General features: G+C 37.1%; 1 protein-coding gene and 1 non-coding gene across 3 annotated transcripts in view; one reads left to right on the top strand and one right to left on the bottom strand.

Moving 5' to 3' along the window:
* Positions 1-3,945: 3,945 nt before the first annotated feature.
* On the bottom strand, positions 3,946-4,060 carry LOC132112170 (U5 spliceosomal RNA). The gene has a single exon (XR_009424911.1). It is a non-coding gene; the product is annotated as a U5 spliceosomal RNA (small nuclear RNA).
* A 13,779-nt stretch (positions 4,061-17,839) lies between these two features.
* The window catches only part of LOC132111653 (prospero homeobox protein 1-like), a 35,382-nt gene continuing 27,569 nt past the window's right edge, over positions 17,840-25,652 (top strand). Inside the window, exons 1-2 of one of the 2 annotated variants that reach the window (XM_059519157.1) lie at positions 17,840-18,062; positions 20,504-22,301. In XM_059519157.1, coding sequence (XP_059375140.1) covers positions 20,572-22,301 — 1,730 coding nt within the window. In that variant the 5' untranslated portion in view covers positions 17,840-18,062; positions 20,504-20,571. The remainder of the gene's footprint in view (positions 18,063-20,503; positions 22,302-25,652) is intronic. The other variant, XM_059519158.1, reaches the window with a different exon arrangement.

The following is a 25,652-nucleotide window of genomic DNA, read 5'->3' as shown; positions in this document are numbered from 1 at the left end:
GCTGCTTTGCCTGAGTCTTCAGAAAGCTTTACTTAAAGAATATTTTAGTCTATTTTCTCCCACGTTTCTTTCAGAACAGCCATTATTAAGTGAAACTTCCCAGAAATGTTGTGTTCCTGTCGGTGACTCACACAAGCTGCAGAACATTTCCTCAGGACTGGGTTCATCTGTAGACCATTGCTAATGGCCACTGACAGGTCAAGATCAGGTCAGAGGGTAATGTTTGTTGGATGGTTTACTTTTGCCTCATGTCCTTTACTTTGCTTTGAGATGTTAAAAGCTGAAATACATAACAGGTGGAAATTGCAAAAATTGTATTCTAAAAACTTTTCAAATATATATATTTACATATTCAGTCAAAAGTTTGAAATATATATATATATATATATATAGTATATATATATAGTTTTTGAAAGAAGTTTTCTAATGTCAAATAAGGATTTGTTTGATTATTTGTTTACTTACCTTTACCTTAATTTAATCAAAAATGCAATAAAAAGAGTTACACAAGTTTTCTATTCTATTATAATTGAAAATGTATTTTCTTTAAAATACATTCTTTTTTTAAAATGTATTCCTGTGATGGCATTACTCCATTGCTTCTTCAGTGTCACACGATCCACCAGAAATCCTTATAATATGCTGATTTACTGCTCAGTTATTATCAATAATTCTTGGTGCTCAATTATTAATAATGGTTCTTATTATCAACGTTAAATACTATTGTGGAAACTTTGAAACTTCATGGAGAGAGAGAGAGAGAGAAAGAGAGAGAGAGAGAGAGAGAGTGTGTGTGTGCTCTTGTTTTTGTGACATATCATGACACAACTCTGTATAATGACATGGATATGACACAGGTATTACAAGGAGATGGTGACTTATGAGGACATAACCCATGTCCCCTTTTTTCAAAACGCTTATAAATCATACAGAATGAGGTTTTTTTTTTGAGAAAGTAAAAATGCACAAAGTTTCCTTTGAGGGTCAGGGTTATGTGTAGGGCGATAGAATATACAGTTTCTACAGTATAAAAACCATCACGCCTATGGGATGTCCCCACTTTTCACAAAAACAAACGTGTGTGTGTGTATGTGTATGTGTGTGTGTGTGTGTGTGTGTGTGTGTGTTATATACAGGTATTCCATAAGCATGATATATATATCGACATGCTGTAACTTGAAACAATTCTGTAATTTATTCAGTTTATATACTATAACCAAATTATATAATATAACCACATACCTAACCTGTATTGTCAAATCAGAAAAAAAGAAAAGTTGAGCAGCGTCTCTAGCGGCTGCCGTACAGATTTTAGTCTTCACTGGCAGTTCTGAATGTGAGAATCCTTGGCACAGAAGGCCATCCCAGATCCTTACTCAAGAAGCAGATGCTAACTTACTCCTAACATATGCCCAGGAGTAAGAGGAGCCACTGCGGAGGATATTAAAGCTATGACCCTCGTACCCGGCCACGGCGGAAGATTTGGAGTAGAAAAAGCCTTTAACTTTCTAATGAATGCCCTGAACGCCAAGCTCCTTCTCAGAGGAACAGATGGCCATGAGACAGATTCTGAGAGAGACGGAGATAAGGATTTCAGCAATGTTTGTATCTAAGCAGGCTTAAGGTCTGACGATAGTGTTTACCGTATTCACACTATAATACCGCATGCAATCTCAAATCTTCTGACTGCACATGCATTTATATTGTGCTCTCTGGTTGTTCTGTTGTTTCTCCGAAACATCTGACCGATTTGGGGGGAGGGGGGTACTAATTAAAAGAAGTGGTTAAGTAAATTTTACTCACTGGATCATTAGCAATATGATACAGGTAGTAATTTACAGTAGCATGTTGAAACATTTTCATCACATTTTTGTCGAAACACATTTCTGCACACATTGCAGCTTTACAGTTATATGAACTGACGTAATAGCAGAACATGCTCGACTTTCTCTTGTCTATCTCTTTCTCATGTGAATCATTGAGATGTTAGTCATTGAGATGTTTGTGAATTTACTGAACCATTTAAATGTACATTTATTATTGATTTCAATAATATTACAAAACAATAGAATTATGTGTCAAATGTTGCTGTTCATCATGTTTTCTAGTTTTATTATTAGTAATTACTATATACTTTCTCAAGGGCACCTAAGTCGTGGTATTGCCGGCCATATATATATACATATATATATATTCTCAAAATAACTGAAACACCAGTGAGAAGGCCCTAGAAAACTGTCCTAGGAAAGTTTCAAAAGTGACAGACTTAGATCCTAAATCACCCACTGGCCTGCCTGTGCTGAATGGGCTTTTTCATTGTTTTACTGTATTATCTATAAATTGAATAATTCCTTAATCTGGGGATCTGATATAAGGGATTTTGCCAGAACATACAGCAGTGAAAAAGTTCACAGTAAGTGGGGAGGGAGGGGAAGATTACTCATCTCATAAGAGGTGGCCCTGTGCCATGTATAGGCTACATTTTAACATCACAGTTCTTGAGCAGTCATCCAAGAAATCAATAGCTTATACAAAAAAAAAAATAAAAAAATAAAAAAAATACAAGTTGCATATTGTGACAGATGTCTCGAAGATTGGGACTCCCCAACACACACACACACACGTTTGTTTTTGTGAAAAGTGGGGACATCCCATAGGCGTGATGGTTTTTATACTGTACGAACTGTATATTCTATCGCCCTACACCTAACCCTAACCCTCACAGGAAACTTTGTGCATTTTTACTTTCTCAAAAAAACTAATTCTGTATGATTTATAAGCGGTTTGAAAAATGGGGACCTCATAAGTCACCCTCTCCTTCTAATACCTGTGTCATACCCATGTCATTATACAGAGTTGTGTCCTGGTATGTCACAAAAACAAGAGCACACACACACACACACAGAAAGTCCCCCATTCTCCCATCTACTCACTAAGCTGGGAGAGGACAGTATGTAGACATCCTTGACAATTTAAACACAAATCATGTGACATCCATAAAGTATAATTTATTTCTACTTCCCTGAGTTATCTACTTATAACTTAAAAATTCTTGGGTAGATTTTTCACGTTTGTTTTACAAAATTAATTTATGTCAATGACTTGTCGATGGGCCATTCATCCCCCGTCCTATTAATTAAGTGTAAAGTAGCTCTCACACACACAGTTTATTATTAAAGTATGCAAAGCATTTAATTAACCTTTACTGTAATTATACTGAGTTTCTTAAGGACTTAGTTGTTTTTCATGAATTGTATCTTGATGAGGACAGTGCTTTAAGACAACGCTCAATTTATATGATATGTAAATTAGGCTTGGAGATTATGGATAAAGTTTTTAATTAGACTGATCTGCAATTACTGAATAAATAAACAAATACTGTTGAAGATCAGCTTGGAATAAGTGAACCTGTTTACTTTATGATGAGTTCCAAAGCCCCCTACATTTTTAGAAAGTATTCAGGAAATTAAAAGCTTGCTTAAAAATAGTTCTAGCTCTAAATTCTGATGAGCTGTGGGCAAGCTATGTTGTAAAAAGTAATCATAAATACATACCTGTTACCCATAATATATTAATGCATTTCAAGGACAATGTAGTGAGTGAGTGAGTGAAGTGACATTCAGCCAAGTATGCCAACCCATACTCAGAATTCGTGCTCTGCTTTTAACCCATCCAAAGGGCACACACACAGAGCAGTGATAACACACACACACTGTGAACACACACCCGGAGCAGTGGGCAGCCATTTATGCTGTGGCGCCCGGGGAGCAGTTGGGGGTTCAGTGCCTTGCTCAAGGGCACCTAAGTCGTGGTATTGAGGGTGGTGAGAGAACTGTACATGCACTCCCCCCACCCACAATTCCTGCCGGCCCGGGACTCGAACTCACAACCTTTCAATTGGGAGTCCGACTCTCTAACCATTAGGCCACGACTTCCCAAAAATGTAGCTCTGCTGTGAGCAGAGCACCCAAAAATAGAGGTCACTCGCAAAAGTTCCCCTCCACGGAAATCTTTAGTAAAAGGCGAAAGATTTATGCGACAATGAAGAGAAACTCGAGCTGTACGCAACTGAAAACAGCCAACCATTGCAATAAAACCAATTATATAATTATATAATAATAATATATAATAATATAATATAATAATATTATAATAATAATAATAATAATTATTATTATATATATATATATTTATATATATATATATATATATATATATATATATATATTATATATATATTTTTATTTTTATTATTATTATTATTATTATTATATACATTGAAAATAATTATACAGAAATTATATAATTAAAAATAATTATTATTAATTTGTTTGTTATTAATAATTTAAAAAACTTTTTTATCACCGATACCCCTCACCCATTGTAAAATCACTGTAATTGCTTATTTCTTCATAATAGATGTAAATGCATGTAAAAACAACAAAATCATGTGTTCTGTGTATAAGCACCTCACGTTCCTTTTGTGTATATTAAGATATAAAATCAACTGCCATACCAAATTTCCAATGTGCCTGAAAATATTTCCTGCTCCTGCTTCCTGTAGGCCCGTCTCCTATTAACCCTAATGATGTGGGATTATGGAATTAAGGCTCCATGTTGCACACACTCCCCCCAGTCCCTCAGTAAATACTGTAAACCCATTCCTGCTCCACAAAAAAAGTGAAAGCTCACCGTCTGCTCTTAAGCTGCACACACAGAAGGGTCGTGATCCAATCCAGATCCAGAGAGAGTATGAGAGAAGAAAGAGGTCTGACCATTTTTAATCCTTGTCCTTTTCATTTCTCCTACCCGTGGGATTGGAGTGATTTTATTTAAACTGTCGGCTTGAGCCAAGGGATTGAAGATCAGGATTTGAGTGATTATCGTTTTATGAAAAAAAAAAAAAAAAAACATTATGCATGAACAGTATATTGTGAGGCACTGGTGTGTACAGACATCCGGGCATGATGGGAGATTGGAAATTTCTATTGTCCAGGAGATTGTGGAAGTGCATTCTAGTTTAATATGTATATAAGGGTCTATGAAGGTGGCAAATTACCCGCTTGACCCTTAAACTGTATTATTTTGCCCTTTTAGAAACCAAAACAGAGAAATGGGGATTACAATAGCACTTTCAGTTCAGTCTGCTGTAAGAGATTAGTCGAAACATGTAAAATACTCCATCGCAGTGCTTTCTTTGTTCTGTCAAATAATTTCAGTAAGTTTGTGTGTTGCTTTTACAAACCATATTTCTCCTTTAGACAATAGATACGATACAAAAGAGGAAGCAATCCAGCTAATTCTCAGAAATGGTCACTGGTCTCTTCCTCCCACTGCGGACTCTTGCTGGATGGCTGAATCTCCTCAGTTATTCCATCTATTTTAACAAGAATGGGTTTAAAGGTGAAGAATCAAGTATTTGTTTTAATGAGTTAGCTATGACTAATGGTTGAAAAAGATACTCTTAACCACTCCAACCATTCAATCTCACATGAAACAAGGCAACTGTTTGAAACAAAAAGGACATCTGGTAAGTGTAGTTCACATACATTAAGAGGACCATTGTGCCAGCTTTTTGGGGCCTTTTAAAACTAATTGACACCTTTTGGCACAATCCATTTACTTTGCTAAAAAGCAACATTTTGGCTGTGCTCAAGAGATCCTTTGCATCCTTGACACAGATTTGACAGAATTTATAAAATGGAGAAAAATATTATGTTAAATAATATTTGGAGGTATCTCACGTAGTGCAAACTTGATTTCACATTAAGAAAGTTTTAAATACAAATATAAAGTTTTAACTTTAAATACAAGTTTTGGATTTATGCACTATGCATTTATTTTTGTCAGTGAAACTTTCTTGACAAAAGCAAGCATCATACACTTTAACATGTTTAACATTTAATTTATTGATTAAATTAATATTCCTACTGTAATACCACTTATAATGCATACAGTATATAATATTTGCATACATTTAATCAGAATAGAAAAGATTTCCTAATGCATTGTTTGCTGAAATAACCAACAAATTGCATGCAATATGGGACTAAAAGTTGAAAATACATTATGTAAGGCATGCTTGTTGTTTCATTTAGATGCATTCTGTGAGGCATAAGCACTGGGTCTCCCTGGTGTCATTTAATGATTTTGATGTGACAGATGTTTACTTATTATATCAAAACATGAATATTAAAACTAGCTTGTGCTAAACCACACAAATATGTATAGTGAAATTTGCTGTCAGGCTCGGGAGGTCACCCAAATTTTTTTTTAAAATGATCTGTTGAATTATAAAACATTCAGTGGTCAGATGGTTTAATAGAAGAAGAAAATAAGATGAAAAAAAAAATATTACCATGTTTATTAGTTCTTTCAACCTTTTATTTTCTCATGACATAACATAGGCTATTATAGCCGGTTGACGATAATCAGAAGACACACGATTCTTCCTCTGTGTTTACTGCCCAACACTTCCACATAATAGGATGAACAAAAAGGTTATCACTACACAATCTATCGGTTCTTTTCTTAAACCACCACTCGAAATTTCCTCATCATCCAAAATAAACTGCATGTCATCCCCATTATACATGACTGACTGAACCCAAAGAAGCTAGTGTCTGTTTCAGTAAGCTAGCCCATTATGCCATACATACATAATCCCCTTTAACATCCTTCCTGTCCTCTCTTCATTCCACTTGCATCCTCTCCACAGAGTCTTAAAACAAAGTATTTAACAAAACGGGTTCGGGTCTTTGGTGCATTTAAGCTGACATCATCATAGAGGCCAAACCCATGAAGTGGGTCAAGATATCGGGCACTTCTGTGTCTTTGTGAGCTGAAAAAGAATGCTGATGCCAAGTCATTTGGAGTGGGGTGATTGTGGCAGATGGGCCAATGCTCCAAACTGATTCCTCTTCTCTCTGTTCTATTTCATGAGATATGATCACCAGGGGTAATGGCTTGTCACAACTTCATACATAAGTGACTGTCCTCAACCCATAGTTAAGGATCAAGGGAAAATCTCCTCTGTGGGGACAATGTGAAATCATTCTCACTATGGCAAAAGTTTGATCTACTCAATGCTAAAGATGTTTTTCTGAACTCTGTTGTGTCAGTTTTTTCCCAGTTAGATGCTCTGATGGTTCTGTGAGCTTTGTTTAAAAAAAATCCAGTTTTTGTAACTCTTCTATCAATTATATTTTCAGTACTACTAACAAGGAAATATTTGAAATAATAAAAAGGTTTTTAAAAAGAAATAAATATATATTTTATTATTATTATTATTATTAAATGTTTATATTAAACAGGCCTACTAGTATCAAACTCATAATCTTTACTACACAATATCATATGAACAACCTTTCAGAAAGTACAATGATTTCAATCTCACGAGTCTTATGGACAACAACACAGTAAATTGTAAGCAAATGTGTTTGACTCATAAGAGCCATTCATTCGAGAATCAGACTGTTGTTAATGATTTGCTCAAAAACCGACCGAAGAGTCATTCGTTCAAGAATCACGGGATTGGCTTGTGTATGTTTTTGTTTATTAAAACGTGTCGGTTAATTATAGTTAGTTGTTCAGGAATCGCACAACACAGGTAGTGCTTTATGTTTTTGATTCACTAATCAAACTGGTTTCTTCAAAAATCAAACTACACAGTCTGCTCTCTCTTGTGTTTCCCAACGTGGATGCAGTAGCTGTTACAGCATCATGATTGATAATACAAATCTTAAAATAAATAATTAAATACATAACTATTACAAAGAACTCAGAGTATTTTAGTTTGTTGGTCCTACATGTGCGAAAATAATTAACTGAGTTTTTTTCTGACTTTTAACTGACCTTTAACTGAGTTTATTTCAACAACATTTCTTAAAAACTCTACCTTAATAACAAAAGATATCACATGGGTTTTGGGGCATGATTTTTAATCAAAACATTAAAGTGTTCTGGCTCATGGAACTTTTTTAAAGTTAAAAAACACTTGCGGTGACTTTTGACTTTCATCCATCAAAAAACTTAAGATGATTTGGGACACCTCTTAACGTACAGAATAAGGCATCAGAACATACTGTCGTAATTAGGGAGACTTTTCTGTTCCAGAAACACAAGACTTGCCTGCAGGGACTATTTTTCAAGCCAAAATTAGTCCCCAGGTACCAGTGCTGCTACAGTCAAAGCACTGCAAAATTAGATAGTGACAAGCCCATATTTCTGTTAAATGACCACTTCCCCTATTTAGCTCTTCAGACAGGAAGTAGTCACTTTAAGAGTGAGGAAAAAGCTATTCCTCAAAATGGCCAGACCCGTTTGAAGACACGTGCTCACACACTCAGACGAACGGAAGTGACCTCTCCTGGCTCTGACACACAATATGCAGGATGTTATGGTTTACTTAACGCTTCACGGTGGTGCACAGACAAGGTGCGCACTGCCCTCCACTCATGTGCTGCCATGATTTATAGCAGAAATGACCACTTTTTCCTATTAGGAAGTTTTTAAGAGCTTTAACGAAGGATGCAGCTTTATGATTTGGGGGTCTCCTTTTATACCTGAGCAAAATTCATGTCTGCAAGCCCATAAATCAGGTGTACAGAAATGGAAGGGGAAGGTAATATAAAGATCAAGTAGTTAAACCTCAGATAAAAGGATTAAAGGCAAATAGTAAAACAATCAATCATAAGCAATACAAAACATCTCAAAATATAGTATATTCTGAAAAATTAGCTCACAAATCATCCTCACTGCTGCAACAATGCGGCCTTTCATGCTCATAAGGCGGCAGCAGACAGAATAAGACATGAAAGAGAGGAGGACATGGGTACATGCACCTGTTGTTTGTTTTTCTCCAGAAGGAGCAGGTTGAGAAAGTCAATTGGCTCCTTGGAGAGGCTGAGCTCATGGATAATGCATTACACTCAGATGATGCATGTCATATGGTCAAACATTGGTAATGAGCAGAACAACACATCACCTTAACATAAGGAACAACACATGCTTAATCATCCCCCCCCACCCCGTCCCCGTCCACCTCCACCCTTTTTATCATCTATGATCACTGAAAGACACAGATTTACCAACTGTGCCTATCATAATAAAGTTGAGTATACATCATTATATATGATATTGTCATTAAAGAATATTGTCATTGTATGATAATCCAATCAAATAAAAGAAGAAAAATGTTGTGTACAGTGGAGGTCCCTAAAGTTGTTCAGGAGGCAGACCACTTAAGTAAAAATTGTGAAACACACTAAAGTGCACTGCCATAATAAGAAGAATAAGAAGAATCGTTATGGAGCAGGAGTTTTCAATCAGAAATTGCTAGTAAACTTCACAAATAATTATGTAGAAATGGCAAATAACAATGTATTAAACATTTCCTTTCGTTTTATTTACAACTTTGATGAAATACTATTTCAGTCTTTCTAGTTTAAACTTCCACATTTCATTCAATTTCCTTGTAATCATTTGTGAAATGTATTAGCAATTTTTGAGTGACTCAAAGTAAATTATTTTCAGTGTAGCTAAGAGGTTAAACCAAACACTACATATTACTGTCAGTTATTGAACAAAATACCTTAATTTATTGTTGATTAATTCAATGCTAGAAAAAGAAAAACACATCTGATGATTCTGAAAAAGCTTTCTTACCTTGTATCTAGTAGTAGAGGTGAATCAGTCAGGCCTACTAACACAGATTCCATTCAAAAACAACAATACCTTTTGCCACTGTACACCAGCCAGATGTCCTGCTTTCTGTACATGCCCACACCACTGTTCAGCAAAAGACCACATGTTTTAATCCTGTTTCATTGATGTTTTTGAACTAGTGCTGCTTTGAAGAATTGCACTGTCATTTATTTTTTCTTTTCTTTACAACCTATAATAACACGTATTTATATTTTGCGTGGCAGCTCTGAGCAGACCTCTATGCATTTTTCCAAATGTCAGTATCACATTGTAATTATGGAAGCAAATCCTCTGGGAGAATAATTATAAGCATCACGTAGACAGTTTTTTTTTCATCTCAGCAGCAACAAAATAAATAAATAAAAGCTTGTAAACAAACCGCCAAAAACCATGAGAGGATGAGCAGTTTGAGTGCATCGCCATTCACCTGTACTGCTAAGGTAAATCAAGCATGGGGCATTTCAAGGACTAATTGCCAGGTACATCTCAGCAGAAAGAAGTGTTTATGGGTAATCATCAGCAGGTGGAGTGCTTAATATGGTGGATGGGTGGCCAAAAAACCTCTCCGTTTTACCAAGCCATGGAAAATGACCCAAATAAATGCAGCATGCTCTGAACAAAACCTGGAAACTTTGCAGTTAAATAAATCTCGCTAGATTCCCTTTTCAAAGGCATCTAATACTTATCTATAATTTTTATTCATAAAATAAATTATTTTGATGCCAGACCAATGCTTGATTTGTCCAAATTTCAGCAGAATATCATTGTCAAATTACAACCACCAGTTCACACCAATACATATTTAGCATATATAAATACAAACAAGGTGTGTCTTTTGTGATGAATGACTACACCTAGAATTTTCATTTAAGAATGTTTAACTCCAACAACAACAATCCTATACCTTTCTACCCCTCTAATCCATCATCAAATGGGCATAAATATCCTTTTCTGCAAACTAAATGCTCACATTGTTGCTTACAGCTGTGACCTGATGTAGCTCCACCCCTAATCAAATAGATTACCGCTTAAGTCAATTTAAACAGTGCATTATTTGATCCAGAGTCAGAAATAGACATATTAGTACTTGCATTAACATAATCAGGCATTAACCGTTTCATGTTCAGTATAGCAAGTAAAGTATCATGTCCTCCTTCAAGACTAATTTAATTCTGGTAGAGTGAGCATAACCCTAATTTGTAATTATTTACTTATTTTCACTTTATTATGTCAGCGTTATATTCTTGTTAATGTCCAAATAGCCTAAGGTTTTTCCTTATGTGCTTATCGGAAGAAAGAGTCAAAGAGTATTGTGATTTCAGTGAGAGTGGAATAAAGATAATCCTAATTGATTTTCATTAAGTGCGCTGCTGTAGAGCCCATGACTGGCCTACTTTCTCGATGCTCGAATTAATCCTTTATCCCCATTTATACAGGGGGAAAAAATCCTAAGGACTGTCTCAGTAGCGATTTATGTATTCAGCAATTTGATCCAAAAAAAACTGAGGTTGAACACTAATTGTCTATTGTTTTATGATTATTCATTCTACGGATCTCTGTGATCCATTTTTGCTATTGAAGTGTTCATAGCACACTGAAGAATATATTGTGACATCATTTGAACAGTCTTTCTGTGATGATGATCATGTAAACAGTATTACTTTAGCAGACTCTCAAATACGGTTACCACAGTCTAGCCAGAAATCATTTAAAAGGGCAGAAGCATTTGAACTGCAAGCATTTCCTTTTTTTCATTCTTATGTGAACAATACTGAAGTTTCTGAACATAGTCAAATATGCAGCTGAACCTAACAGATTTCCTGACAATTTTAATTATCATGTGGATAAACAGACCCCATTGTAAAAATATTATTCTCTCTCTTGTTTTAAGCAAATTTGCTTTTCAAAACATCCATTAAATTGCCATGTTTATTTTCATTTTATTCAGATGCACAAGCACATGCATGAGCTGACAATTTCATCAAGGCTAAAACCATGATGCAACAACCCTTTCAATAGGTCCTCTCCCCTCAGTATTATTGGGGCCATTTCCAGCATTCTAGGTCTTTTTTTTCTTTGCAGAGTGGGAAACATGAAAATAAAACAACAAAAATAAGCCCCCCTGACAAACTGGACGAGTTCAGTGAAGTTGCAGGAGGACTGGAGTGGAGAGGAAGCAGATAGGATTGTTCGCTGAAAAGGCTGCTTCAGTTCAGTGCACGGGTGTCTGAAGACCTCTATTCATTCTGAAGGCCGTGGCAGTCTGGGTAGGGTCCCGCAGGCACTGAGGCACGGGGCCAGGCCTGGTCCACTCCGCACTGCCAACTCGCCTCAAACCCTGACCTAGCGGCCAGACGCGACAGGAGGGAGCAGGAGAGCGAGAGCAATTTAGTCTCAGCGGCTACTCATTCATTCAAAAGCTTATCACAGGCAGGGCTCACGATTGTGTAATTATGTGTTAAGTTTAAGACCTCGCAGTGAATTTTAGGGGGAAAAAAACAGAGCAGAGAAAAGAATAAATACATACGGCCACTATGGAATAAGCAACCAGTTAAAACATTGGGTTGTTTTTGGAGGGTGCACAAATGAATAATTTTAAAAGTCTTCCTGAATTGTTCTGTGTGCCTTGAGAGAAACCGAAAAAGGGGAGAATTTGGTTTTCACGAAAAAAGGATACATAATTATAAAAGTAAAGTATTTTGAAAATGACATAAAAGAGTTTGCTGCCATTTATTAAGGTAAGTTTTTATAGCCAAAACTATCTGCAATTTAAACTTTCTTTTCCACCATAGATTTAATACCCATATACAAAGATCATATGGGTTTCTTTCCAATCTAAGTGTTTTTAACATACAAATTGCCAATTTAATAAAGATCTCTCTCTTGATTTTGATCCTACTGTCACTTGTTTAGCTGAACAAAGTGACCTTTCAACCTAGAGAGTGTTTGCATTAAGGCTTCACTCTGTCCATGGCACAAAACAGAATTGATTGTTAATGTTTACCAGGGAAAGTTTTGGTAAACAGTAGGTATAATCGTGTAGAATTAAGCTGTTATCTAATAGCACAGACCGGGGTTCATCAGTCCCATAAGAGTCCTGAACTTACTTTGGTCACATTAGAGGCAATATCTCAGCCTCTAGGTACACTTTAAACACCTTACATGTTCTAAAGCCATTATATTCTGTTACCTCACATCTTGTCATCAGCCTGTTCTTTTATTTACCCTCCTTATTTTTCAGTGTGACGGTAATGGTTACATGTCATAACATCATTTCAACGTCCCGTACCATATTCGATTCCCTGCTCCGACAGTCTTGTAAATGAATCCAGCATGTCACATTGTCACATCGAGAGCCTCCCATTTTTGCGGAGTACCAGGGGTCTCTTTAACACTGCCAACTCTTAGTGCCACATCCTTTTTCCTGAAGACCTCCAAGACCCCTTCAAGCATAAGAGCTTTTAGCTACCCTGCGCTAATGTGTAGAATAATAGCTACTCCCTGAATCTTGATGGCCCCTGGAAGCTGACTGAATTTGTGCACAACAGCATCTACAGTGCAGTAATATTCCCCTTTTTATATCTATTCTTGTGTGCTGCCACCCCTAATCTAGTCTTATTACATCTCTCCCTTCTATTCTCTTTGCTTCATATGGCCTTTCAATTTTAGCGTGATTAGTAAGGTGGAGGGTATTATCTGTTCTGTTCAGAGACGTGATAGAATATTATGGAACAAGACTAATATTACAATTATGCAGTGCTTCACAACTAGAGACAAAGAAACCAAAATTGCTGTCATATCAGCACATAGACTGGGTAAGCAGTAGGCAAATATCTTGCAAAATGTCCTGCAGAGTATACTTAAGACAGTACTCAAGGATTTGTGTCTGTTTGAGCTTTGAACTACATTTGAGAGCAATTTTTCCAGTGGTGTCTCACGTTAGGGTTCAGGTAGCAGGTCACAGATCAGCATGAAAGGCCAACGTCAGTGTCCACACAGCATTAGATACTGTTTATCTGTTGGCAGTCTATTCCACTGATCCTCTCTTTACCACTAGCCCCCAGGACATCTGTAATCCACAGAAGTGACATATGAAGCCCGGTTGATTTCTTTTTTGCGTTGTTTGTTGATATTGCATCTGAATTGCTAATTTATTAGGGCCATTTACTTTGGTCCTTTGAATAAATGTATGCTCTAACAGTAGGATGGATTTAAGTTATACAGACTGCACCAGCTTACTGTGAATAACTGACACCTCTTGGAAACACCACAGCACAAACTTATCCTGAGCAAAACGCATTAAACAGAATAGAAATCCAACTCTGTGTCAGCTGCGTTTCCAGATGGCCTTTTGACAAATCTACCCACATGTTGCCGAAAAAATAAATAAATAAAAAATAAAACGGAAGGTTAGTTTAGCTGTTCATTAAAAATAATAAATAAATAAATAAAAAACAGTGCTTCCACTGCAATTAGGTGTGTAATACAATTGAAATACACCTCTTCTAAAAAGTGATGAAAATAAGTCATTGTGGGGCTAATAGCCTACCATTTCTGGTTTAAAAGCAAGAATCTGTCTATATTAAGCCCACAAAAATAATTTAATAAACAAGTAAATTCTCGAATCTTACTTTTAAGATAAGATAATAAGATATTCATAATATAGTCTATATTATAATATAATTATATTATAAGATATCCATAGTATATATTATAAGATAATTCGAATTGTATTCGAATTAACACGGTTCGAATTATGGAGGGGGCCTATTCAGGAAGTGACAACAAAAGTATTGTTTAACAAGCTTTTTAAATGTTTCAGTAACGTTCAGTTCAGTAATGTTTTAAACAACCTACCATTAACCACAACTACAAAAAAATTGATTACAAGTTAAAGTTTGCTAAAAAATAAACGCTCGCAAACAAAACTCGCCTTTGCGTGAGTAACCATAGCAACACATGTTCCATGCGTAGCCTACATAAACAAACATAAGTAGCCTACTGTTATCATTTATCGCGTTATTAGTATTATTATTTTACACAACAAATCGGTTGGTATTTTGAGAACATCGTTAAGGTAGGTTACTTGATGTTTAGCTATTGCGCTAGGGGCGCCATAAAACAATTCGGTTGCGCGAGACGAAATCATCCTCAGAACAATTATGACGGAAATGACTTTAAAAATGTCCCCCTCCTGAAAGTCATTAAATAAATCGCACAGTGCATAGATGGAGCCTTTGCTCAGGGGGGAGTCTAACTGTAGCTGTTCAGTGCAGCGTTGAAGCAGAAGAATGAACGCTGAAACTCAGACGCAGAAAGCAAATAAAGTTGCAATATTGTCGGAATTTAGCTTATGTCCTGTTTAAAATAAATGAATAAATAAACTACATTAAAAATGAGCAATTTATGTTGATCTCTTTAAGACCTTCCTTTCTTGAAATATCTGTGGACTGAGTGAGAAAAAAGGACTGTGGAAGCAGGTGAGCACGTTGTCTTTCAAACAGACGGCGTCGAGTGAAAACGACACCGGTGAAATCATTTTGTTAAGATAAAGTTACGTTTATTTATTTTATTTTTTTCCAGTCTCTTTGAAAATGTATTCTATTTCTATTTCTAGCTACAGTTTAATGCAACAGTAGTCCAACTTGGCAGGGGCATTGACAACTGAGAATTGTTGCGCAAAATGAAATCAATCACTTTCCGCAGACATCTTATATTTATTATTATATATTCGATATGATATTTAAGTGCTTAGACTTTATCCCTCACGAAATGCAAGCGAGTCTAAGACATTTAGTGGCTGAATGTCCAGCAGAAAGGTGACAGAGAGATCAGAGGTGGCGGTGTTAATAAACAGGTTTCCTCTACACCTAAGAGGCGTTTTCCTTCTCCAAACACTATTGCTTTAATGTTGTCATGTATTTTTCCACTAAGCTCGCACTCGGAGCGTGCCTTTGGGGAAAGATGCTAACAAAATAAGTTGGAACACCTGTTTTGGAAAAGAAATTCATTGCAGCTAAAATCCTGCCTTCCCAGTCGTTTATTCACTCACAATAACATTTGCTTGCGACATGGAAACTGAGTGAACAACACGCCTTTCCTTTTGTCCTCGTTCAAGGAAAGGAAAATAGCTTGTTGCTGTGAGAGTGAATCCTATTGTAAACTTGAAGGAAAGTTTTATTTTAATTTTTATATAAGTTATGAATACAAATAAAAACACATAATCCAGTGCTTGTACGTACTGAAGAAGGAATACTGTCGGGGGGAAATACTCACCATTAGGTAAAAATCTCGAGGGATGCACGTTATTAAAAAATATCTAACATAGTAAAATCGTAAGATAATAACATATGTGGATAATAATCGAAAACAATAATAATCTAAATAAAAAATTGTATAATGATATAATAATACTAATAATTATAGACAAAGTTTTGTTTTAAATGTATTTGCCGATGTCATTTCTAACCCAAATTTGCTCAATATTTTTAATCAACACTTACAGTAAATAATCACATTAATAGGTCAAACAGATGCGCTCCTGTCATTTTCACTGACAGCCCAAACATGCTTTGGAATGAATGAGACAACTGAAATGTGCTTTGGAGGATTTTTCAATAGCGGATTTTTTTTCAGGAAACCGCAATTAATTATGTCTGGTATCACATGAACTGCTTGATTTATTATAGGCTGGCATATTATAATTTTATTTTGTATCAATAAAGATATTTTAATCATTACAACACTCTGCAGGGTCACATCACATTTCGTTCAAATGAAGAGGGGCAAAACTTTTACATTTACTGAGGAAAACGAGTAATGTGCGACGTTTTGCATAAACATTTTAATTTCAACAAAGAGCAGGAACATAGACTACAGAAAAGTAGGTTAAGGCTTTGAGAAATCTGCTTACATGCTAAAGCACCTGATAGGATGGTGAGAAATCAACATTTGATTGGCTAATGGCTCTCTAAATAATGTGTCCAAATAATCCTATGTTTTTTTCTTCCATAAAGCAGAACTTTATTTTAGCGTGGTAATTCACATCTATAAGCAAGACAGATGTAAATGCAAGTTAATTGGTAATTTTCAGGAGTGCTGCACAGCAAAAGTCTGTTTAAATCGTCTGTGCGTAAATCAAACCTAAAGGACAGACACCAATTTTCTATTATATTATACTTGTCAAATGTTCATTAAGATAGGGACCGAATACATCACACTGGTTATTTTTATAAACTTGCCTTATTGACTGAACATAAAGGCACACATGATGGATAAATGCTCTAATTTAAAATAAGAACCTCCCAGGTTTTTTATTTATTTTTTATATATAATTTGATAGTTTTATCTCTTGAAGAATAAGTCTGTCTAGCCGTATTCATAACAATTAGAAAAAAGCATGTCAAAGCTTCAGTATATTCTTCATATGTTGACTGTGGAGGCTAGGAGGAGGTATCTAAAGTAAAAGCAAGGTATCAAGTAGAAAGAAGCCCATAGCTCAAAGACAACCTTAGCAAGCGAAACTATTTTCACGAACTCAGGCACGCACCAGTTCGCGGCTGCGGTCACTTCTCGGGGCACTGGGGCCTGCATACCACATTTCATGATTTTTTTTTTTTTTTTTTTTGAGTTGGGTCTTATTTTTAAACATAGTGATGTAATATAGCTAGCTACTGTTCGCATTTATGAATACATGATGATATAGAAATAATACGAGAGTAATTGGAAAAAAAGTTGTATTTAATTTTCTGTGAAAAAAATATAAAGTGCACTTAATAGTAGGCTATACATTGGTGCGATTTATATTTCAAATTCATCATGATGAGCATTCATCTACAATAAAGAAATGTATAAAATTTCAGTCAGCACAAACAGCGCTTGCACATATTGTGAAGAATAACTAACACAATCCACACAGAGAACATAGGTATTGTTTAAAGAGTGCGTATCCTTACAGACATCCCACAAAGGTCCCCGTATCATTCGCTGTTGCTCGAGCGGAGTCTTCAAACTTCACTTGTTTTGTATTCCTCTAAATCCAGCGGACTGCTCTTATTGGTAGGTGCGAGCGTTACATCACAATGATTATGACGCGCCGTCTTCCTGCTTCCTTCTGCCGCGTCTTAAAGTCAATCTTGTTGGTGCGAGCGCGCGCTCTCAGCCTCCTCCTGGCCGCGTGCGCTGAGACATACAGTTTTCATGCAGAGAGAGGAGCGGCGCACAAGAGCTCGTTCTCTATCTCACTCTCTTCGCTCTTGCTTGTCCAGAGAAATTACAATATTCATCACTGGGCGAACAACCCTCTGTATTCTCTGTTACACTGTCGCGAAGAAGCTCAATTCGCTCTCATCTTCAGAGTAAGTAACCTTGTCATTTGCGCTCGGCTCGCACTGAGTTTTGTTCTACTACGATGACTTTTCATGTGATGCGCTGTTATCGCTTTATCCTTTAGGATACACTCTGCGGTCACTGTTATTTTAACTTTATCATAAAACCGTGGAGGGATTGCATCCTTACGTTTTCTTTAAAGTAAGTATAAATACGCCCTTGTAATATTGCTTGTAGACTTTGGAGAGGCGACGCGAAACATTACGTTCAGTTCTGAACTTGCCGTTTATTCTTCGCGATAGGGCAGTCTGTCTATCGTGAGGTTTTATGCCGTTTTTACATTTTCTGTATCTTTATTACTTCCGTATGCTTTTTGTCAGGCGTCTGTTGTTTTTATGACATTAACAAATCACCGCGTCATTTACATAGATGCGCTCGCTGAATTTACGGTATCGCGTAAAAATAAAGGTTTCGATAGAAAGGGGTTTCGAGACTGATGTCATAGGAGAATCTTATAAGTTTCATAAAAAACGTATTATTCATTAGCTGTTTAGAAAGCCTCGCTGTACCAATTTAAAGAGCCGAGAAACAGCGACAGTGAAGTGAGGAACCTATCATATCAGTAACTTTTTTGATCAATCATCCAAACTGCAGAAGTACAAAATAATTGTTCTTGATAAGAATGTGGCTATTTGCTGAAACTACAAAGGTGCTACAAAGAACCATTGATGAACGTTTATTTTTAAGAGTGCAAGCTTACATTGAGCCTCTGACTTTTACTGCCACTCCAGTTTGACACGTTACTTCATCATCATCATCGTTTTCTGACGTGAAAGCCAGATACATCAAAGCTTTGTTTCTGTTTACGGGCACATCAAAATCATATGTTTAAGAAAGAATTGCCGGCGTATATAAAGCCGTGAAGTCTGTTTTAGATGTTGTGTCTAAATGAATGTCAAGCACGTGGTTGTCCATAAAATATTTTTGGTTTGAGGTGCAATGTATTACACTGTTCCTCTAAAGACAGGGTTTTCAATCGGACTCCGATCAAAAAATAAATAATCATAATGTCTACATTTGTATGACATTAAACTAATGTCGAACTTTCTAACAAAGTATATTTTAAAAAATGTATAATTTTAGTACATTTTTCTTATTAGAAGTTACTGTTAAAAAGCCTTTTAAGTGTCTGTAGGTTAGCTGAGAGACTGAGTGGGGGTCCTTGGGTCTTTAAATGTTTTTTTTTTTTTTTAAATCCTTTGTAATAGCTGAGACCTTGTTCGTGACTACATTAATATTTTGACTATTTAACACAGCAACTGAATCACAATAACCGTGTGATCACATATACATGTACTATGAACTATGAATCCAGCTTTTTGGATTTAAGTTGAAATATTTGCAGAGAAAGGGTGCGCATATAGGACGCAATGGCAGTGTGAGGTGAAAGATGTCTAAAATTAACAGATTTTGTTTTCTCGTTTTCTTAACTTGTCAAGTGTCTATATTTAGTTACTGCAAAACAATTGTTGCAAGTCTTATATGGCGCATGTCACAGAATATTAGATATTTATTCTAGATATTTGCAAACGACTGTTTGTCATGGCCGTAGGCTACTTGTCAATATTAAGACACTATCTCTTTATATAACTGCACTTTTTCTTTTCCCAATAACATTTCATTTGTATGTTTGAAGGAAGTAGTCGCGTTATTCAATACCTGCTTAGCAAAGCTGTGCACTTTATGCTCAGTGCGAAATGAAATAGCCTAGTCTATTTAAAGTGCGTTACATACATAACGAGCAAAGCTACATATTTGCCTTTTTACTATGCACGGAGAACTCAAACTTTTTAACAACTTTTTTGTGCGCCATGTATTATGTTGGCCAATCTTAAATCACCATATTATCCAGAAAAGGGATCAACCACAAACTGTTTTTGTTAATCCAGAATTAAATTTATGTGGTGTATTATATATCATTATTTGTTTTTAATTAGATGGGGGGACATATATGCCTGCTAATCTCCAAAAGATAACATTAAGGCCGCTAGTGTCTTTGCATATATCAACTTTAGCTGTTTTACTGACAGAAAGCAAGAGTACCTCAAAACTTACCAAAGTGATCAAAGCCTGCAAGCAGCTATGTGAGCACAATAGTGTCAGGACATGTCTGGCTAAACACAGAAGTGTGATTTTTAACTGGTTACTGGTTTTTACATGTGAATTAGTTTTTGGGTGCTTTTGTGTGTTTTTTTTTTATGACAAGTTGTAGCTGTTCTTAATTATATACTTTTTGCGGTTAAACTCTTTGTCAATTTTTATTTAATAAACTATAGACAGACTTAAAATATTTTGAATACATTCTATGTCTGTAGAACATTAGTCTATTTCAAATTGCATTTAGCATTGCACAAAAGAAACTTGGAGACATATAAAGAAAATTATTCATCAGTCCTTTCTTTTTGGCTAGGTTCCCAGGGTTCTCGAGCTGTGCCCAGATGACAGGCTTTCAAAGATGGCACAATAACAGTTCCAGTGATGCCTGACCATGACAGCACATCCCTCTTAAGTAGACAAACCAAGAGAAGAAGAGTTGACATAGGAGTGAAGAGGACTGTTGGGCAAGCGTCTGTGGTTTTCACCCGAGCAAAAGCAACCTTTTTTAGTGCCATGAATCCCCACGGCTCCGACCAGGATGTTGAGTGTTCTGTTGTGCAGCACGCAGACAGCGAAAAGTCCAACGTGCTTCGCAAGCTGTTGAAGCGGGCGAACTCTTATGAAGACGCTATGATGCCCTTTCCGGGGGCAACCATCATCTCCCAGCTTCTGAAAAACAATTTGACCAAAAATGGAGGCAGTGAGGCTAATTTCCAGGGAAGTGGCCTCTCGAGCACTGGTTCAGAGATCCAGCAAGAGGATGCTTGCAGCAATTCCTCACGGGGCAGCCCTCAGGAGTGCCTTTCACCATTCAACAGGCCCTCCATGACCCAATTTGATATAGAGAGGCTAACAGATGAGCATCTTAGGGCCAAAAGAGCCCGAGTGGAGAATATCATCCGTGGGATGAGCCATTCTCCCAGCGTCACGCTTCGTGTAGGTGATAATGAGCGCGAGGGGGCAGCCCAGCCCCCGAGTCCTCGTGAGAACTACCGGGAAAACAAGCGCAAGCAGAAACTGCCACAGCAGCAGCAACAGAGTTTTCAGCAGCTCGTCTCTGCGCGCAAAGAGCAGAAACATGAAGAACGCCGGCAACTGAAACTGCAGCTGGAGGACATGCAGAAGCAACTCCGGCAACTGCAAGAGAAGTTCTACCAGATTTACGACAGCACTGATTCTGAGAACGATGAAGATGGAAACATCTCTGAAGACAGCATGCGTTCCGACAGAATGGACAATCGTGCCCATGACTCTGTCCCAGATCGCTCCGACAACGAGATGTCTGACGTGGATCCGGGGCACTTCTTGGATCGAGCATGTGCACTTATTCGAGAGCAGAACATAGTTACAGAGGGGGACAAACCCAAGCGCGATGGGTCACGAGGAAAGAACCAGGGACCAATCTCCATGCATGCAGAGGGTAAACAGCTAGCAGAGACACTAAAACAGGAGCTCAATACAGCAATGTCCCAGGTAGTGGACACTGTGGTGAAGGTCTTTGCTAAGCCTCCACGCCCAGTTCCTCAGGTTTTCCCACCCCTGCAGATGCCTCCTAATCGTTTCGCAGTCAATGGAGAAAACCCAAACTTCCATACTGCCAACCAGCGCTTGCAATGTTTCGGTGATGTCATCATTCCTAATCCCCTGGACACTTTCGCTAACATGCAGGTGCCCAACTCAAATGACCAAACAGAGGCCCTGCCTTTGGTAGTGAGAAAGAACTCCTCAGATCAGACTGGGTCTCTTCCCACACCTGGGGGTCACCACCATCCCTCCCTCCACCCCTCACACTTATCTTCCACAATGGGCTTTAGTCCTCCCTCTTTCCGCCATCCTTTCCCCCTTCCTCTAATGGGCTACCCTTTCCAAAGCCCCTTAGGTGCCCCAACAGGTCCTTACCCTGGAAAGGATAGGTCTTCTCCGGAATCTCTGGATCTGTCCAGAGAGACCACCATTCTACGGACCAAGATGTCATCCAACCATCTGAGCCACCATCGTTCCATCTCACCAACACACCCAGGGAATGAAGGTTTGTCCTTGTCCCTCATCAAGTCAGAGTGCGGAGACCTTCAGGACATGTCTGACATCTCCCCATATTCAGGAAGTACAATATCCTTTCAAAAAAAAGGGTAAAGCATATTTAGCTTTTTGTATCTCTATTTGTTTAGATTTAAAAAGAAAATTGAGATTGAGAGTTCTGATGAGAGTGCAGCTTAAATACCATATGAAAGATAGACTGATACTGAAAGATGTAAACGTCATTTCAATTAATCTCCATTAATTGCCACATTCACAGTCAGTGTTCCTCTAGTAGTACAAAGATTAAAAAGAGCTCAGTGGATGGAGGCTTTTAAGTGTGTCGCTATATGGAGAAGTGCTGAAAGGCCCCGCCGTGGCTAAGATACCTCCCATCTTCTCTGTTCTCACACTATCACAGGGAGACTCACAATAAAACCCCATCTTTCATCACAGCGCATGCAAGACTTTGTACATAAATGCTCAAAGCAAATCATTATTTCAAAGCCAGGAAGTAAAAGGACAAGTGGGATCCTTTGCTTAGAGGCCCTAAAAAGTTGTGTTAGAAGGATGGTAAAAGACCCCTGTCAGTGAAGGAGCGCTTCATTTAGGAGGATTTATGCTTATTTGGTGTCAAGTGAAGGCAACAAGGGTATTCAAGTTCAATTCAATTCAAGTTTATTTGTATAGCGCTTTTAACAATACAAATCATTACAAAGCAACTTTACAGAAAATTATGTTTCTACAATATTTAGTAGTAGCTAGTAGTTTGTGCACGTTTGACAGGATTTTAGAAAAATAAAAATAATAATAATAATACAAGACGTAGTCAGCTAGATGATGAACTATCAATATTATTAATTAATAGTAATTATAGGATGCAGTCACACATGTAGCAATAATTGTTAGTTCTGTTTGTTGATTCAAGGTTAGGATCATCTGGGGTCCTCTGAGGGTCAGCATCATCTCTTCTCAGGTGTTCTGGATCCAGACTGGAGCTTGTGTAAATCCTAGTTACCGTGGCAAAACATAGAAACAAAATAGAGACATCATTAGCATAGCTGCTGATCCAACAAAGTAAAATTAGTTTAACCCAAGCTAAAGAATAAAAATGCAGATGCAACTACACTCACAATTTAAGAGATACATTATTCGAATGCTTGGCGAAAGAGATGCGTTTTTAATCTAGATTTAAACAGAGAGAGTGTGTCTGAACCCCGAACATTATCAGGAAGGCTATTCCAGAGTTTGGGAGCCAAATGTGAAAAAGCTCTACCTCCTTTAGTGGACTTTGCTATCCTAGGAACTACCAAAAGTCCAGCGTTTTGTGACCTTAGGGTGCGTGATGGGTTGTAGCGTGGTAGAAGGCTAGTTAGGTACGCAGGAGCTAAACCATTTAGGGCCTTATAGGTAAGTAATGATAATTTGTAACAGATACGGAACTTAATAGGTAGCCAGTGCAGAGACTGTAAAATTGGGGTAATATGATCATATTTTCTTAACCTGGTAAGGACTCTAGCTGCTGCATTTTGGACTACCTGTAGCTTGTTTATTGACGAAGCAGGACAACCACCTAGAAGTCCATTACAATAGTCCAGTCTAGAGGTCATGAAAGCATGAACTAGCTTTTCTGCATCAGAAACAGATAACATGTTTCGTAGCTTGGCAATGTTTCTAAGATGGAAGAATGCGGTTTTTGTAACATTGGAAATATGATTTTCAAAAGACAAATTGCTGTCTAATATAACACCCAGATTTCTGACTGTAGAGGAAGTAACAGTACATCCGTCTAGTTGCAGATTGTAATCTACAAGATTCTGTGTGGTGTTTTTTGGTCCAATAATTAATATCTCTGTCTTATCCGAATTTAATTGGAGAAAATTATTTGTCATCCAATCTTTTACATTTTTAACACACTCTGTTAGCTTAGATAATTGGGAAGTTTCATCTGGTCTCATTGAAATATATAGCTGAGTATCATCAGCATAACAGTGGAAGCTAATTCCGTATTTTCTAATAATATTACCAAGGGGCAACATGTATATTGAAAATGAGGGACCTAGGACGGATCCTTGTGGCACTCCATATTTTACTGATGATAAATGAGATGACACCCCATTTAAGTAAACAAAATGGTAGCGATCGGACAGGTAGGATCTAAACCATCTTAGAGCCTGCCCTTGAATACCTGTATAGTTTTGTAATCGATCTATGAGTATGTCATGATCTATGGTGTCGAACGCAGCACTAAGATCAAGTAAGACTAGAAATGAGATGCAGCCTTGATCTGACGCAAGAAGCAGGTCATTTGTAATTTTAACAAGTGCAGTTTCTGTGCTATGGTGGGGCCTAAAACCTGACTGAAATTCTTCATACAGATCATTTTTATGCAGGAAGGTGCTCAATTGAGCAGACACAACTTTTTCTAAAATTTTAGACATAAATGGAAGATTTGAAATAGGCCTATAATTTGCCAGTACACTAGGATCTAGTTTTGGTTTCTTAATAAGAGGCTTGATAACCGCCAGCTTGAATGGTTTTGGGACGTGACCTAAAGATAACGACGAGTTAATGATATTGAGAAGCGGTTCTTCGGCTACAGGTAACAGCTCTTTTAGTAATTTAGTGGGTACAGGATCTAATAAACATGTTGTTGGTTTAGATACAGTGATAAGTTTATTTAGCTCTTCCTGTCCTATATTTGTAAAGCACTGCAGTTTATTTTTGGGTGCGATGGATGAAACTGAAGTGTTAGACGCTGTAGAATCTACATTCGCTATTGTATTTCTAATGTTATCTATTTTATCAGTGAAGAAATTCATAAAGTCATTACTATTTAACGTTGGTGGAATATTTGAATCAGGTGGCGTCTGGTAATTTGTTAATTTAGCCACTGTGCTAAATAAAAACCTTGGATTGTTTTGGTTATTTTCAATGAGTTTGTGGATATGCTCTGCCCTAGCAGTTTTTAGAGCCTGTCTATAGCTGGACATACTGTTTTTCCATGCAATTTTAAAAACTTCCAAGTTAGTTTTTCTCCATTTGCGTTCAAGACTACGAGTTACTTTCTTGAGAGAGTGAGTATTACTGTTATACCATGGCACAGTACGTTTTTCTCTAACCTTTTTCAATTTGATGGGGGCAACAGCTTCTAATGTATTAGAGAAAATAGTGCCCATGTTGTCAGTAATTTCGTCTAATTCATGTGTATTTTTGGGTACAAATAGCAGTTGAGATAGATCAGGCAGGTTATTTGCGAATCTGTCTTTGGTGGCTGGAACAATAGTTCTGCCCAGACGGTAACGCTGAGACATATAGTTAATATCAGTTATACGCAGCATGCACGATACAAGGAAATGGTCTGTAATATCATCACATTGGGGTACAATATCTATAGCAGTAAGATCGATTCCATGCGATATAATTAGATCTAGTGTATGATTAAA

Source organism: Carassius carassius, chromosome 31 (genome assembly GCF_963082965.1).
Source record: "Carassius carassius chromosome 31, fCarCar2.1, whole genome shotgun sequence".
NCBI lineage: Eukaryota > Metazoa > Chordata > Actinopteri > Cypriniformes > Cyprinidae > Carassius > Carassius carassius.
This window is presented reverse-complemented; position numbering and strand designations above follow the sequence as displayed.